The sequence below is a fragment of the Onychomys torridus genome, chromosome 23, assembly GCF_903995425.1.
Source record: "Onychomys torridus chromosome 23, mOncTor1.1, whole genome shotgun sequence".
Classification (NCBI taxonomy): Eukaryota; Metazoa; Chordata; class Mammalia; order Rodentia; family Cricetidae; genus Onychomys; species Onychomys torridus.
Window position 1 is genome coordinate 31,369,519 of NC_050465.1, and position 12,103 is coordinate 31,381,621.

Sequence of the window (12,103 nt, forward strand, 5' to 3'; positions counted from 1 at the left end):
GAACTTGATTCCAAAGGCAATATAACCGTATTTTACATAAGTAAATGTTGGAGACTCCTTTTATCCTTACTTCTTAGACAGTTGCACTAAACACTTGATGCTGAAGCTGTTTGTGTGAGAATTTGATGCTGGCATTTTGGTTCGGTTTTTCAAATACTTTTTTATTTTATCTGGGGCAAAGGCCCACCCAGGAGAGTGACCAAGGAATGGAGAAGAAAGCTGAGCATGGTGTAGCATGCCTAAATTCCAGCATTGTCAGTGGGTTAAAAGGAAGGACTCTGAGACAAAATCATGAATTCAGAGTCAGCCTGGCTCCCATTGCAAGACTAGTCTTAGAAATAAAAGCAGGGGTGATGTTGAGGGGAAAAGGATGTAAAGGAGCAAGCCCAACAGTAGATCTTGTGTGAGCCTTTGTACCTGGGGTCTGGCTCCCTTAACTCAGAAAGCATAATAGAGGTCTGCAAATGGATTTCTGTGGCTTCCTCCATTCTGTTTTTCTGTGCTTTAAACAAGTCATGAAGAGATAGCGGTTAATATTTTGTGTTGGTATGATGGTAGTGCTACAGCAGTAATTGCTCATACACTGTTGAATCACTATATACCCCAGAATTCTGAGTGTCAGAATGTTGTTAAAATGGATGTGTTTATACAGTATGCATACCTGAAAGTCTATTTGGGGTAGAAGGATTTTGAAATACTTTTCATGTTATTTCTGAAATAATGTGAGAGGGCATTATATTTCCTTTTGGTAAAATAAATTTGTTTCAGTGTTAGAAATTTAAGATGAGTGTAGATATTAACTTAAAATCCTGAAGATAGAATTTGAAAAGTGGACTTAATGACTTAATTAAGGACAATCAGTTCTTTGCCGAAAACTCAGTTTAGCCATTTCGTTACATTTCCCAAGCAGTTTGTTTTTATAGGAAAGACTGTATACCATAGATAAACTAATTAAGCTATATTTCTCTGCTTCCCTGTTCCCTCTCTCTTCTTTGATCTTTGTCCCTGGACACTGCTATTGCCAAGGTTATTAACAGCTACGTTTTCTGGTCAGTCTCTTCTCTATCTAGATTAGCAGTTCATCACTTTATTCTTTTTTTTAATTCATTCATTTATTCTGTGTGGGGAGTGGTATGTGTGTGTGTGTGTGTGTGTGTGTGTGTGTGTGTGTGTGTGTATCCAGCTACACTCACTTCTCTCCTTCCACGGGGTGCGTGTCTCTGTGTATGTGTAGATATCTACCTACAGTCACTTCTCTCCTTCCACAGGGTGCGTGTCTCTGTGTATGTGTAGATATCTACCTACAGTCACTTCTCTCCTTCCACAGGGTGCGTGTCTCTGTGTATGTGTAGATATCTACCTACAGTCACTTCTCTCCTTCCACAGGGTGCGTGTCTCTGTGTATGTGTAGATATCTACCTACAGTCACTTCTCTCCTTCCATAGTATGGGTCCAGGAATCAGATTCGCGTCATCTTGCCATCCCTGCTCTTTCACTCTTCATGGTCTTCCTCAAGGTTTTCAAAACACAAATTCCTTTTGTTTTGTCCCAGTCTTAAAGCATCTTTGGGCAAAGCAGGAGTACCAGATCTACTCTTTTCCAGTCTCTTCCCTATTGATCATGTCCTGGCTTTAAGCACCATTGGCAAACATTACTGGTTCTGCTTTCCAAAAATATCTCAAATCTATTCATTTTCTCTTGTTTTCACAGCCTTTTATTTAGTTCCACAGAAGGTAGGGATTCTTAGACTTGTTTTCTGACTTGTTTTCCTACCTCTGGCTTTCCCTTTCATGGTCTGTTCCCAAGACTTATATTATCAAGAGTTACAAAAATAAAAATATAAGCCCAAATTTTAATATATACATGATCAAGTCATTAAAAAGCAAAAAGCCTTTAACCACTGCCTTGCATAAGATATTTGATAAACTTTTTTATATATTTAAAATAGGATTTACATTTTTTACCATGTTCTACCAAGTTCTACTCGCTATATATGTAGCCCACTTTATCAGTTTGTATAACTGCTTTCATATACTGTTTCAGATTTTTATATTTGTTCAATTCCACTCCAAATGCTAATTCATGGGGTGGCAGGTACTTCTTCCTCTCTTCAGTTAGGTTATTCAGATTCATTCATGTTTGTCATTTAGATTCACTGACCTTTGTTTCCATGGTTTCCCTGTCTTACACAACAGTCATCCTTGTATTATTTCATTTCTGTGTGTGTCATATGTCACTATCAGAAATTATTTACTTCTGTATTTATTGTCTGACTAACTCTAGGTAGAGCGTGTATTTATAAGTGCAGGAATGATATTTGTCTACTCTGCTCTCTAATTAGATGGAAAAAATATTTTCTCTTTTTAGTTTTAACTTTTTTTACTCCTCTGTTCAGATTTAATTATGAAAGGACAGGATACACTGTCTTTATTGTGTCAAGTGCAACTAAGAATTCTAAAGACACTCAAAGAGAAAAGTCCCTACCTCTTTTAAAGGGATGGATAAAAGTTTCAGTACTGGGAGTTGGGGGTTTAGCTCAGTGGTAGAGCGCTTGCCTAGCAAGCGCAAGGCCCTGGGTTCAATCCTCAGCTCAAAAAAAAAAAAAAAGTTTCAGTAATTTTAAAAGTGGAGGGGCAAAGGACTTCAGTAATTGTGGATTGGTATTTTTGCTGTTTTTTGACCCTTCAGATCTGGAATACGGTGTAATAGAACTCAGGCACAGCCCATATTACAATATTCTCAGCTGTTGACATTGATTTTAAAGTGTGTGAAATGAAGTGTATGAACCTAAGGCTTTCTTCCACCTTCGTAGGATGTGATCCCTGTTCATTACTATCTAATACCTCCACCAACAAAGATGAAGAATGGCAGCAAAGATAAAGAAAAGGATTCAGAAAAAGAGAAAGATTTGAAAGAAGAGTTTACTGAAGCATTACGAGACCTGAAAATTCAGTGGATGACAAAGTAGGTTGTTTTCAGTGAATTCCAGCCCTCTTAGTCTTTCTCAATTAATGCTTTTGTATGCACATGTATAAGCCTACTCTAAACTATTGACTGGGTTATAGGCTTGCAGGGTTTTTACTTTGCTTAGATTTAGACCTTATAATTTTTATGTTTTTATAACTTGCTGCTGAAGAGAATTCTATTGGAGAGGGCATAAAAAAAAAAAAAAAAGGAAAAAAAATAACTTTTTTCTTCTCTCCAAAAATCACCATTGCCTTTGTTATCTTTTCTGTTTGAGCATGTAGCAGTGTGAGTGGTTATATATCCTACTTTTCCAGTTATTTTGGTGTTGGGTACTTCTGTGTCATTTACTAGTTTAAAGTCCCATTTTTAGTGACTGTGTAATTTATTGTCCTATGAGTGCATGAATATAATATATTTAATAATTTATTTAGAATATATGTTTATAGCTTTTCTCTATAATTTTATGATGACCCTTTTTATATATACAGTTTTAACTTTGTTTTTTTATCTGTTTGGTTTTAACTTTTTGAGACAGTGTTTCATTTATCCCAGGCTGGTGTCAGTTCTCTAGTTGGACAAGAATGACCTTGAATTTCTGATCATCCTGCCTCCAGCGCTCAAAAGGCTAGAATAACAGTCTTATCCCACCACACCTGGCCTAATGGAGATATTTGTAAAACCTCTGTCAGATAGTATAGTCTAATTGTTAGTTTAGATGTCTTTAAAAGTTATCTTGATATGTTTCTCAAGTTGCTTTCTGCTATGAATGTAAGATCCATATCCAGACCTGATGGCAGTTGAGCTGTTTAGATTCTAGCTATTGTTTCTGTTAACATGTGCTTGCCCATTCTTCATTAGAATGTTCATGAGTTCTTATTTATCATTGTTTTCCCCAGTTTATTATTTGGCTTTTAGATTACCATTTAAAACTTAAAATATTTTACCACTTAAAACTTTATTCTGTGTAGTTATATCAGTTTTGTTTTATTTTTTTACCCATTGTTGCTGGTTTTCTGGAGTCCTCATTAGCAGACTTTCTATATAAATCCTTGTAGATATGTGGCCTGGGAGGGAACAGAAGCCTTTATAATATGAATAGAATTCCCAAGGATTAGACCATTATGATGTCAGTCCATATTCATGTATGCTGTCCTGTTTCAACTGAGTGTATCTTTCCAGGTGTCAGTCAACCATATCTGCCTTTGGCTGACTTAGGATGTTATAACTAGCAGACAATACAATTTCTTCAGAATTGCAGATTGGCTTCTCTCATGAGAGCCTGAGAAGCCCCTTCCTTAGTCCGGTGAAAAAATTTGTTTAAAAAAAAAAAAAAAAAGAAAGAAAGAAAAGAAAAACTCTCAAAACCTCTGGAAGTGGTTCTGAAGGCAAACTGCAAACCAGAGAAGCTTCTCATCAGGAATATTTGTAAAATACGGTGGGTAGGAATGATAGCTCAATAAAGTATTTATCTCACAAGCATGAGAAACCCAAATTCAGCCCTCAAAACTCGTATTTTAAAAATAAACAGGAAGGCATGGTGGCACTGTAATCCTAGCACTGAGGAGGTAGATGCATGTATTCATGGGGCTTGCCAGCCAGTTGACCTAGCCTAATCGACAAGTTTCAAATTCAGTGAGAGACCTTGTCTCAAAAGGTGTGGGTACCTGAGAAATAACTCTAAAATTGAACTACGTCTCTTCACACGTGTACACTCACTCATTTTTGTAAGAAAAGTAAAAGTATTACAGACTGCTGCCTTTTCCCTCCCAACTCTTCATTTAGACTGGTACCACCAGGACACAGTCTTCCTCCTACCTTACCTTTCAGTAAGAGAAAAGTCACTGTACCACTTCGGATTCTGTGCATATTCTTTTTTTTTTTTTCTTTATTAAGAAATTTTCTACTCACTCCACATACCACCCACAGATTTCCCCTCCTTCCTCCTCCCACCCCCTAGCCCTCTCTCCCAAGCCACCCCCCATCCCCACATCCCCATGGGGAGTCAGCGGAGACAGGCACAATGAGCCTAGGCAGGTCCAAGCCCCTTCCCACTGCATCAAGAGTGTTCAAGGTGTCACACCACAGGCACCAGATTCCCAGAAGCCTGCCCATGCTCCAGAAACAGATCCCAATCCCCCTGCCTGGGTGACCCCCAACAGTTCAAGCCAAACATCTGTCTTCCATATCCAGAGGGCCTAGTCCAGTCCCATGGGGGCTCCACAGCCACCAGTCCACAGTTCATGGGCTTCCACTAGTATGGCCGGTCATCTCTGCACGTTCTTCCATCATGATCTTGACGTCCCTCGGCTGCAGAATCCCTCCTCTCTCTCATCAATTGGATTCCTGGAGCTCAGCCTGGGGCCTGGCTGTGGATCTCTGCATCTGTCCCCATCAGTCACTGGACAAAGTCTGCACATATTCTTATTGATTGTTGCAGGCTTAGTTCCACCTTAAAGACCCCATGTGCCCTCCCTCCATCAAAAGTACTTAGCTCATGGACTGGAGAGAGAGCACAGGAATTAAGAGCATGTGCTGCTCTTCCAAAGGACTCAAATTTGGATCCCAACATCCATATTGGTCAGCTCACATCTATCTGGAACTCCAACTGCAGGGTTTTTCTTTTTCTTTTTCTTTTTTTTTTTTTTTTAAATACTCTCTTCTGGTCTCTATGGGCACCCAAGTACAAGTGACAGACATTCACACAAACACATACTTACCCATCAATAAAAATCTAAAAATTAAAAATTTCTCATCCCTACAGGTGGTGTGGGTATCACTTAGATAAAAGCATGCTGTTTTCCTGCCCAGGCTTAGAAATTTATGTTGGTGAGACAGAGAAAAGTTTTTAAAAATGATGGTATTGAATGTCTTTAAAAAATTCACTTCATTTGAGCCAAAGTATCTATAAATTTAAACCCAAGACGTCTCCCAAACAGTGAAGATTGAAAATGGGGTTAAAAAAAAAAATGGACCAGATCCTCAGAGAAATATGGGATTTCAGAATGTTCTAAAGTACAAATAGTGGTATACTGTTAGAAAGAAACAAAGCGAGAAAATGGCTGAAAAATAATGGCTAAAAATCCTCCATATTCATTGAAAAACATAAATTTATACATCCAGGTTGCTTAGTGAACTCTAAAAACAGTAAATGCAACCAGGCGGTAGTGCACACCTTTCATCCCAGCACTCAGGAGACAGAGCAAGTGGATCTCTGAGTTTGAGGCCAGCCTGGGCTACAGAGTGAGTTCCAGGAAAAACTCCAAAGCTACACAGAGAAACCCTGTCTCGAAAAAACACAAACAAAGGGTTGGGGATTTAGCTCAGTGGTAGAGCACTTGCCTAGCAAGCACAAGGCCGTGGGTTCAGTTTTCAGCTCTGACCAAAAAAAAAAGAAAAAAGAAAAATAAATAAATAAATAATAAAAACAGTAAGTGCAAAGAAATGTTATAACAGAGCTGTCACTGGTCCACCACATGGGGTTTCAATCAACCATAGACTGTGTCCAAAACAGTGATTCCATGAGATTTTTTAGATCTGAAATCTGGTAATGTTTAGAGTCCCCATAATGTTGAAGTGTTTATGGTGGTGCTGTTATAAAGTTGCAGTATTGCCACTGTGAAAGTATAATAAATAAGTTATATACACCACATATTACTTAGCAAGTGACCATGTTACCAGTTTATGTATGTACTATTATGTATATATACACTATACTATGCTTCCCATTTTAGAGAGTTCTTGAACTTAAACAAGTTATCTGTAACACAGAAACATTACACATTTATTTATTTATTTATTTATTTTGGTTTTTTGAGACAGGTTTCTCTGTGTAGTTTTGATAGCTGTCCTGGATCTCGCTCTGTAGCAGGCTTGCCTTGAACTCACAGACATCTGCCTGGCTCTGCCTCCCAAGTGCTGGGACCACCACCACCCAGGCATCATCTCCTCTTTATAATGTCTCAGGAGACACATTGATTAGCCTATTCTTCCTAGATTCATGTATGTTTAAACAATGATAAAACCACTTGACAACAGATTTTTCTAAAATTGTTTCCATCATTAATCAATACGTTACTTTTCATGGTAAAAATGCTGACAGTTAAAGAGAATATCCTGCAAGCGGTATGGTAACACAATGGCAATTTATTATATTATCCAGCAGTTTTACTTCTGTACATACTGAAGAAAAAGTATATATACATATAGAAACTTGAACATAGGAGTTTTCAGAAGTATTATTGTCGAAGTGTAGAAATAACCCAAGTGCAGACTGGGCGAGACAAGAAAAACCTTGTCTTGAAAAACCAAAAGAAAAGAAGTAACCCAAGTGCTTATTAGCTGGTGAATGAAAGTTATATCCATCCATACAAGAACACCATTCAGACATTAAAAAAAAAAAAAAAAAAGAACTGGTACTTGTTACAACTTAAAAACATTTTGTGCTAAATGAAAGTAGCTAGTCACAAAAGAGCCCTCTTAAGTGATTGTCATTGTAAAGTGTCCAGTCTAGAGAACTCTATAGTGACAGAAGTTGATTCGTGAGTGCTTAGGGCTAGAATATGGAGTTTTTGAGAAGGTTTTGATAATTAGATGGTTGAGGAGTTTCTTTTTGTTTTGGAAATGTTTTTAAGTTAACTGGTGTGTGTGTGTGTGTGTGTGTGTGTGTGTGTGTGTGTGTGTGTGTGTGTGTGTGGTTTTCTAAATCCATTTGAAATGTACAGAAAAGATAGATTACTTATATGGTATGCACATAAGTGAAGAGGGCAGGGGACATGGGTGCTATAAACTGTACTCAGGTTCTCTGTAAAAGTGGTATACACTTTAACCACTGATCTATCTCTCTAGCCTCTTAGTTTTGCTTTTAAAATGTGAATTTGCAATCTAGTGAAATATGTAAGATTTAATGTAGCTGATGCAAATGGAATTAGAGAACTATTCATAACATTTACAAAGCCAAGACGAGCATGACCAGAAACAAAAGGAGAAAATAATTGAGAAGGATGTTGATTCAGAAAGTGTTTTAGAAGAAACCCAAAGAATTAGTAGAGTTCTTGTAGCAGGAATCTTAGAAGACCTTATTAATAAAATCAAACCTGAGGCCAGTTATTGGGGTGAATGCTGGAAGATCCGAGAGACAGAACAAGCCACAGCTACCTCACCTCGCCAGTTCCTCGGCTGATCCTGTTTCCTTAGACTGGAAGCTTCTGAGTCCTCATCCAGAATGGCTCTCAGCTGAACTGTGCTGCTAGAAGCCTAAAAGCTTAACCAGCCAAATGCTTAACCAGCCAAATGCTTCTAGTTTCTGGTCTTCACGCCTTATATATCTTTCTACTTTCTGCCATCACTGCCTGGGATTAAAGGTGTGAGTCACCATGCCTGGCTATTACCAATGTGACCTTGAACTCAAAGAGATCCGCCTGGCTCTGCCTCCCGAGTGCTGGGATTAAAGGCGTGTGCTACCACTGCCTAACCTCTATGTTTAATATTGTGGCCGTCCTGTTCTCTGACCCCAGATAAGTTTATTAGTGTGCACAATATTTCGGGGAACACAATACCACCACAAGTTCTCTTGTTCTCTTTATGGGAACTTGAAATAATTCTTGGGGAGGGGGTGGGGAACAACTCTACAATTAAACTGTAATTGACTAGTTTTTAAATTTTATTAGATGCATTCATTTTTTTGTGCTTTTTTTCTTTTTATGTAGATTTTATTCATTTTATGTATATATATATATATATATGTATGTATGTAGCATGAATCTTAAAGGGTCTTATTAATAAAATCAAACCTGAGGCCAGTTATTGGGGTGAATGCTGGAAGATCAGAGAAGTAGAACAAGCCACAGCTACCTCACCTCACCAGTTCCTCAGCTGATCCTGTTTCCTTAGACTGGAAGCTTCTGAGTCCTCATCCGAATGGCACTCAGCTGAACTGATGCTCGAAAGCCTAAAAGCTTAGCCAGCCAAAAGCTTCTAGTTTTTTCTGGTTTTTCACACCTTATATACCTTTCTGCTTTCTGACATCACTTCCTGGGATTAAAGGTTCACTTCTTGGGATTAAAGGCGTGTGTCACCATGCCTGGCTGTATCCTTGGACAGATGGATTCCTGCCTCTGGAATGCTAGGATTAAAGGCGTGTGCTACCACTGCCTAACTTCTATGTTTATTATTGTGGCTGTTCTGCCTCTGACCCCAGATAAGTTTATTAGAGTGCACAATATTTTGGGGAACACAATACCACCACATTTGTATGTATGTATGTCTTTATTCCATGAGAGGGCATCAGATTCCACTGTAGGTGGTTGAGAGCCACCATGTGGGTGCTGGGAATTGAACTCGGGACCTCTGGAAGAGCAGCCAGTGCTCTTAACCACTAAGATATCTCTCCAGCCCTGTAATTGACTTTTAAATACGGTGTAAATACTGGTTTTCCTTTTGGATAATTGCTTGGGGGAAGAAAAGAAAACAGACTCTAATTTGTTCTTTGTCCTAAATTGGAGGGCTTAAGTTTTGTTATAGTGAATTAAATGGACTTTAATGAGACACTTCACTGTAAAAAAAACTTACCAGTTTTATTTTCATATTCTGTGAAATTCTGAATATTTTAAGTGAATTTCCTGATGTGATCTGTCTGCAGTGCTAATTACTTTTTTACCACTTGGGTGTTAATTTGGGTTGTTTTTAATCTTGATAAATATAATCAGGAAGAATTTGCATAGTTTTATTCAGCTTCTCCGTTTATCTCTTCATTTAGGCTCAGAGGTTAAGAGCACTGGCTGTTCTTCCAGAGGTCCTGAGTTCAATTCCCAGCAACCACATGGTGGCTCTCAACCATCTGTACTGGGATCTGTACTGCTCTCCTCTAGCCTATAGGCATATGTGCAGACAGAACACTGTATACATAATAAATAAATAAAACCTTTTTTAAAAAAAGTATTAAAAAAATAAGACTTTAGAATTTTCAGAAAAGTTTAGAATTTTCTAGATAGGTCTAGAGCTTTTTTTATGAAGTGGGTTTTTTTCCTTTTTAAGAGAAATTTTGTCCTCATTTTTAGTAAATCTAGGTATAGCTAGTATGTAAGCAAGCCATTGAGGTCTTATTTTAAAGACTTTACATTTAGTTATGTGTATATTTAAGTGTTGATATGGATATGTGCATGAATGTGGTAGGGCCCATGAAATGTGTATCTGGGAGCTGATATTGCAGGCAGTTGTGAGCTGCCTAACATGGGTGTTAGATGAGTTCTTAACAACTGAGCCATATCTCCAATCCATGTTGATGTCTGCTTTAATCTGGACATTTTATAGAATTCTTAACTCAAATAATTTTCAGATAGATATATTATGTCACTAGTCTTTATTAATAATTATAAAATATTTTAATGATTAGGACTGTGAAGCAATGTTTAAGTTTCTTTTTTAACAGAAGTTTGCTTTTAATGAAAAATCACAATTTTGTCTCTCTTAGGCTTGATTCTAGTGACATTTACAATGAATTGAAAGAAACATATCCTGCTTACCTTCCTCTGTATGTTGCACGGCTTCACCAGTTGGATGCTGAAAAGGTTAGATATACTCATTTTTTTAATAATTCGTTTTTTGTGTAAGGTTTGTGTTTTTGAGTAAGGGTGCATCTCTCTGTCTTTTCTTCCTGACTACTGAAAATGAGTCTCCTGCATTTGGATATGTATGTCCTTAAGATAGAGCTGGCCACTACTGAGTTTAGTAGTAGTAATGATGTGCAGTATGTATATGTTGAAACCATGAAACTGTAGTGCTTGATTGGTTAGTGAGTAGGAACATGCCAGCTATGATCAGTTAAAAGTCACAAAGGTTTGGAGTAAACTGGAATAGAATATTTAAAGGAGGCTTCTCAAAAACAGTTTGACAGAAGAAAAAACAACTACTAAGTAGACCATCCATGATGGTCATAGTTAGAGTCTTGATTCTTATTTTGGTGACTATTTAGAAAGAATTTGCTTGAGAATGAGGGCTTGGGGATTTTCTTATTTCTGTTTTTTCATGTGGCATGAGATAAAATAGAGATTGTTATCTCTAAAATCAATGGTAGGCTAGAAAGGAATTTTCCTTGTTTAAAAAACCCACATTTTGGTAAACTTTATATGTTTGTTTTATTTTCAGTTTTGAACTACAGACTGTATGTAATTTAGGTATTGTCACATTTGAACCCATTTTCCAGGGATACTGGAATTAAAAAGATAGCACAGAGCTCTAGCACTGGAAGGAAGTGACATAGTGAGTGCACTTACAGTCCATGGCTGGGCCAGTAGAAATGAAAAGGCTTTATGCACTGATTGATACACCCCTTTATTTCTTACCCAGGAACGAATGAAAAGACTTAATGAAATCGTTGATGCTGCCAATGCTGTTATTTCTCACATCGATCAAACTGCTCTAGCAGTTTACATTGCAATGAAGACTGACCCCAGGCCTGATGCAGCTACTATAAAAAAGTACCTAACCAGTAAATAATCTTTCTTGCATCTCATTTCTTAGTTACTTGTTTAAAAATTAGGGACTAGTGTTGAGGATTTTGTTGTTGTTGTAACATACATAACATTCAGGATTGACAGTTTTTTTCATACCCCCTCAGAAATTTTGTAATAATTTTTTTCAGGTTTTTAAAGCACAGCCCCCAAAAAATAGTTTGCCTTCATCACCATAGTTACTGTCCAGGTGGAATATCTGCATAGTTTTGATCAAACAGTGTCACCTCTTGGGCTTATATGAAGTAGGTGGATAAAGAAGATATTACCTCATGAAATTCTAAGTTATTTATTGACCAATAATATGGAAAACATAAAATCTAGTTCATAATGTCTTCTGAAATAAATAAAATGAGGTTGAAGATTTTTGGCAATGTTAGTTTTATAGAAGACATTTGTCATTGATATTGGAGAGAAGTGCAAAGGAGCATTTATAGTTTGGCTTTTATAAAGCTTGGTGCTCTGTGCATGGAGGACCTTCAACGCTGTTGTGATTCAGTCCCTTCATTCTCCGGTGAACTCCTACCATCACCCTGTACTGATTATCCCAAAATCACTCTTTTCTTATATTGTATGGTTTTATTTCAACACAATGGGCTCATTGTCTTGTAAGATTATAAATACCGTAA

At 37.5% G+C, this 12,103-nt stretch overlaps 1 protein-coding gene across 4 annotated transcripts in view; it reads left to right on the forward strand.

Moving 5' to 3' along the window:
- Positions 1–12,103, forward strand: part of Tpp2 (tripeptidyl peptidase 2) — a 73,351-nt gene that overhangs the window by 52,153 nt on the left and 9,095 nt on the right. For 2 of the 4 annotated variants that reach the window (XR_004943595.1, XM_036173340.1), the window contains 3 exons: positions 2,813–2,964; positions 10,436–10,532; positions 11,311–11,452. Coding sequence is in view for 3 of the 4 variants with exons in the window: in XM_036173340.1 (XP_036029233.1) it covers positions 2,813–2,964; positions 10,436–10,532; positions 11,311–11,452 (391 nt within the window). In the remaining variant the exon portion in view is untranslated. The remainder of the gene's footprint in view (positions 1–2,812; positions 2,965–10,435; positions 10,533–11,310; positions 11,453–12,103) is intronic. The other 2 variants (XM_036173338.1, XM_036173339.1) reach the window with 1 other exon arrangement.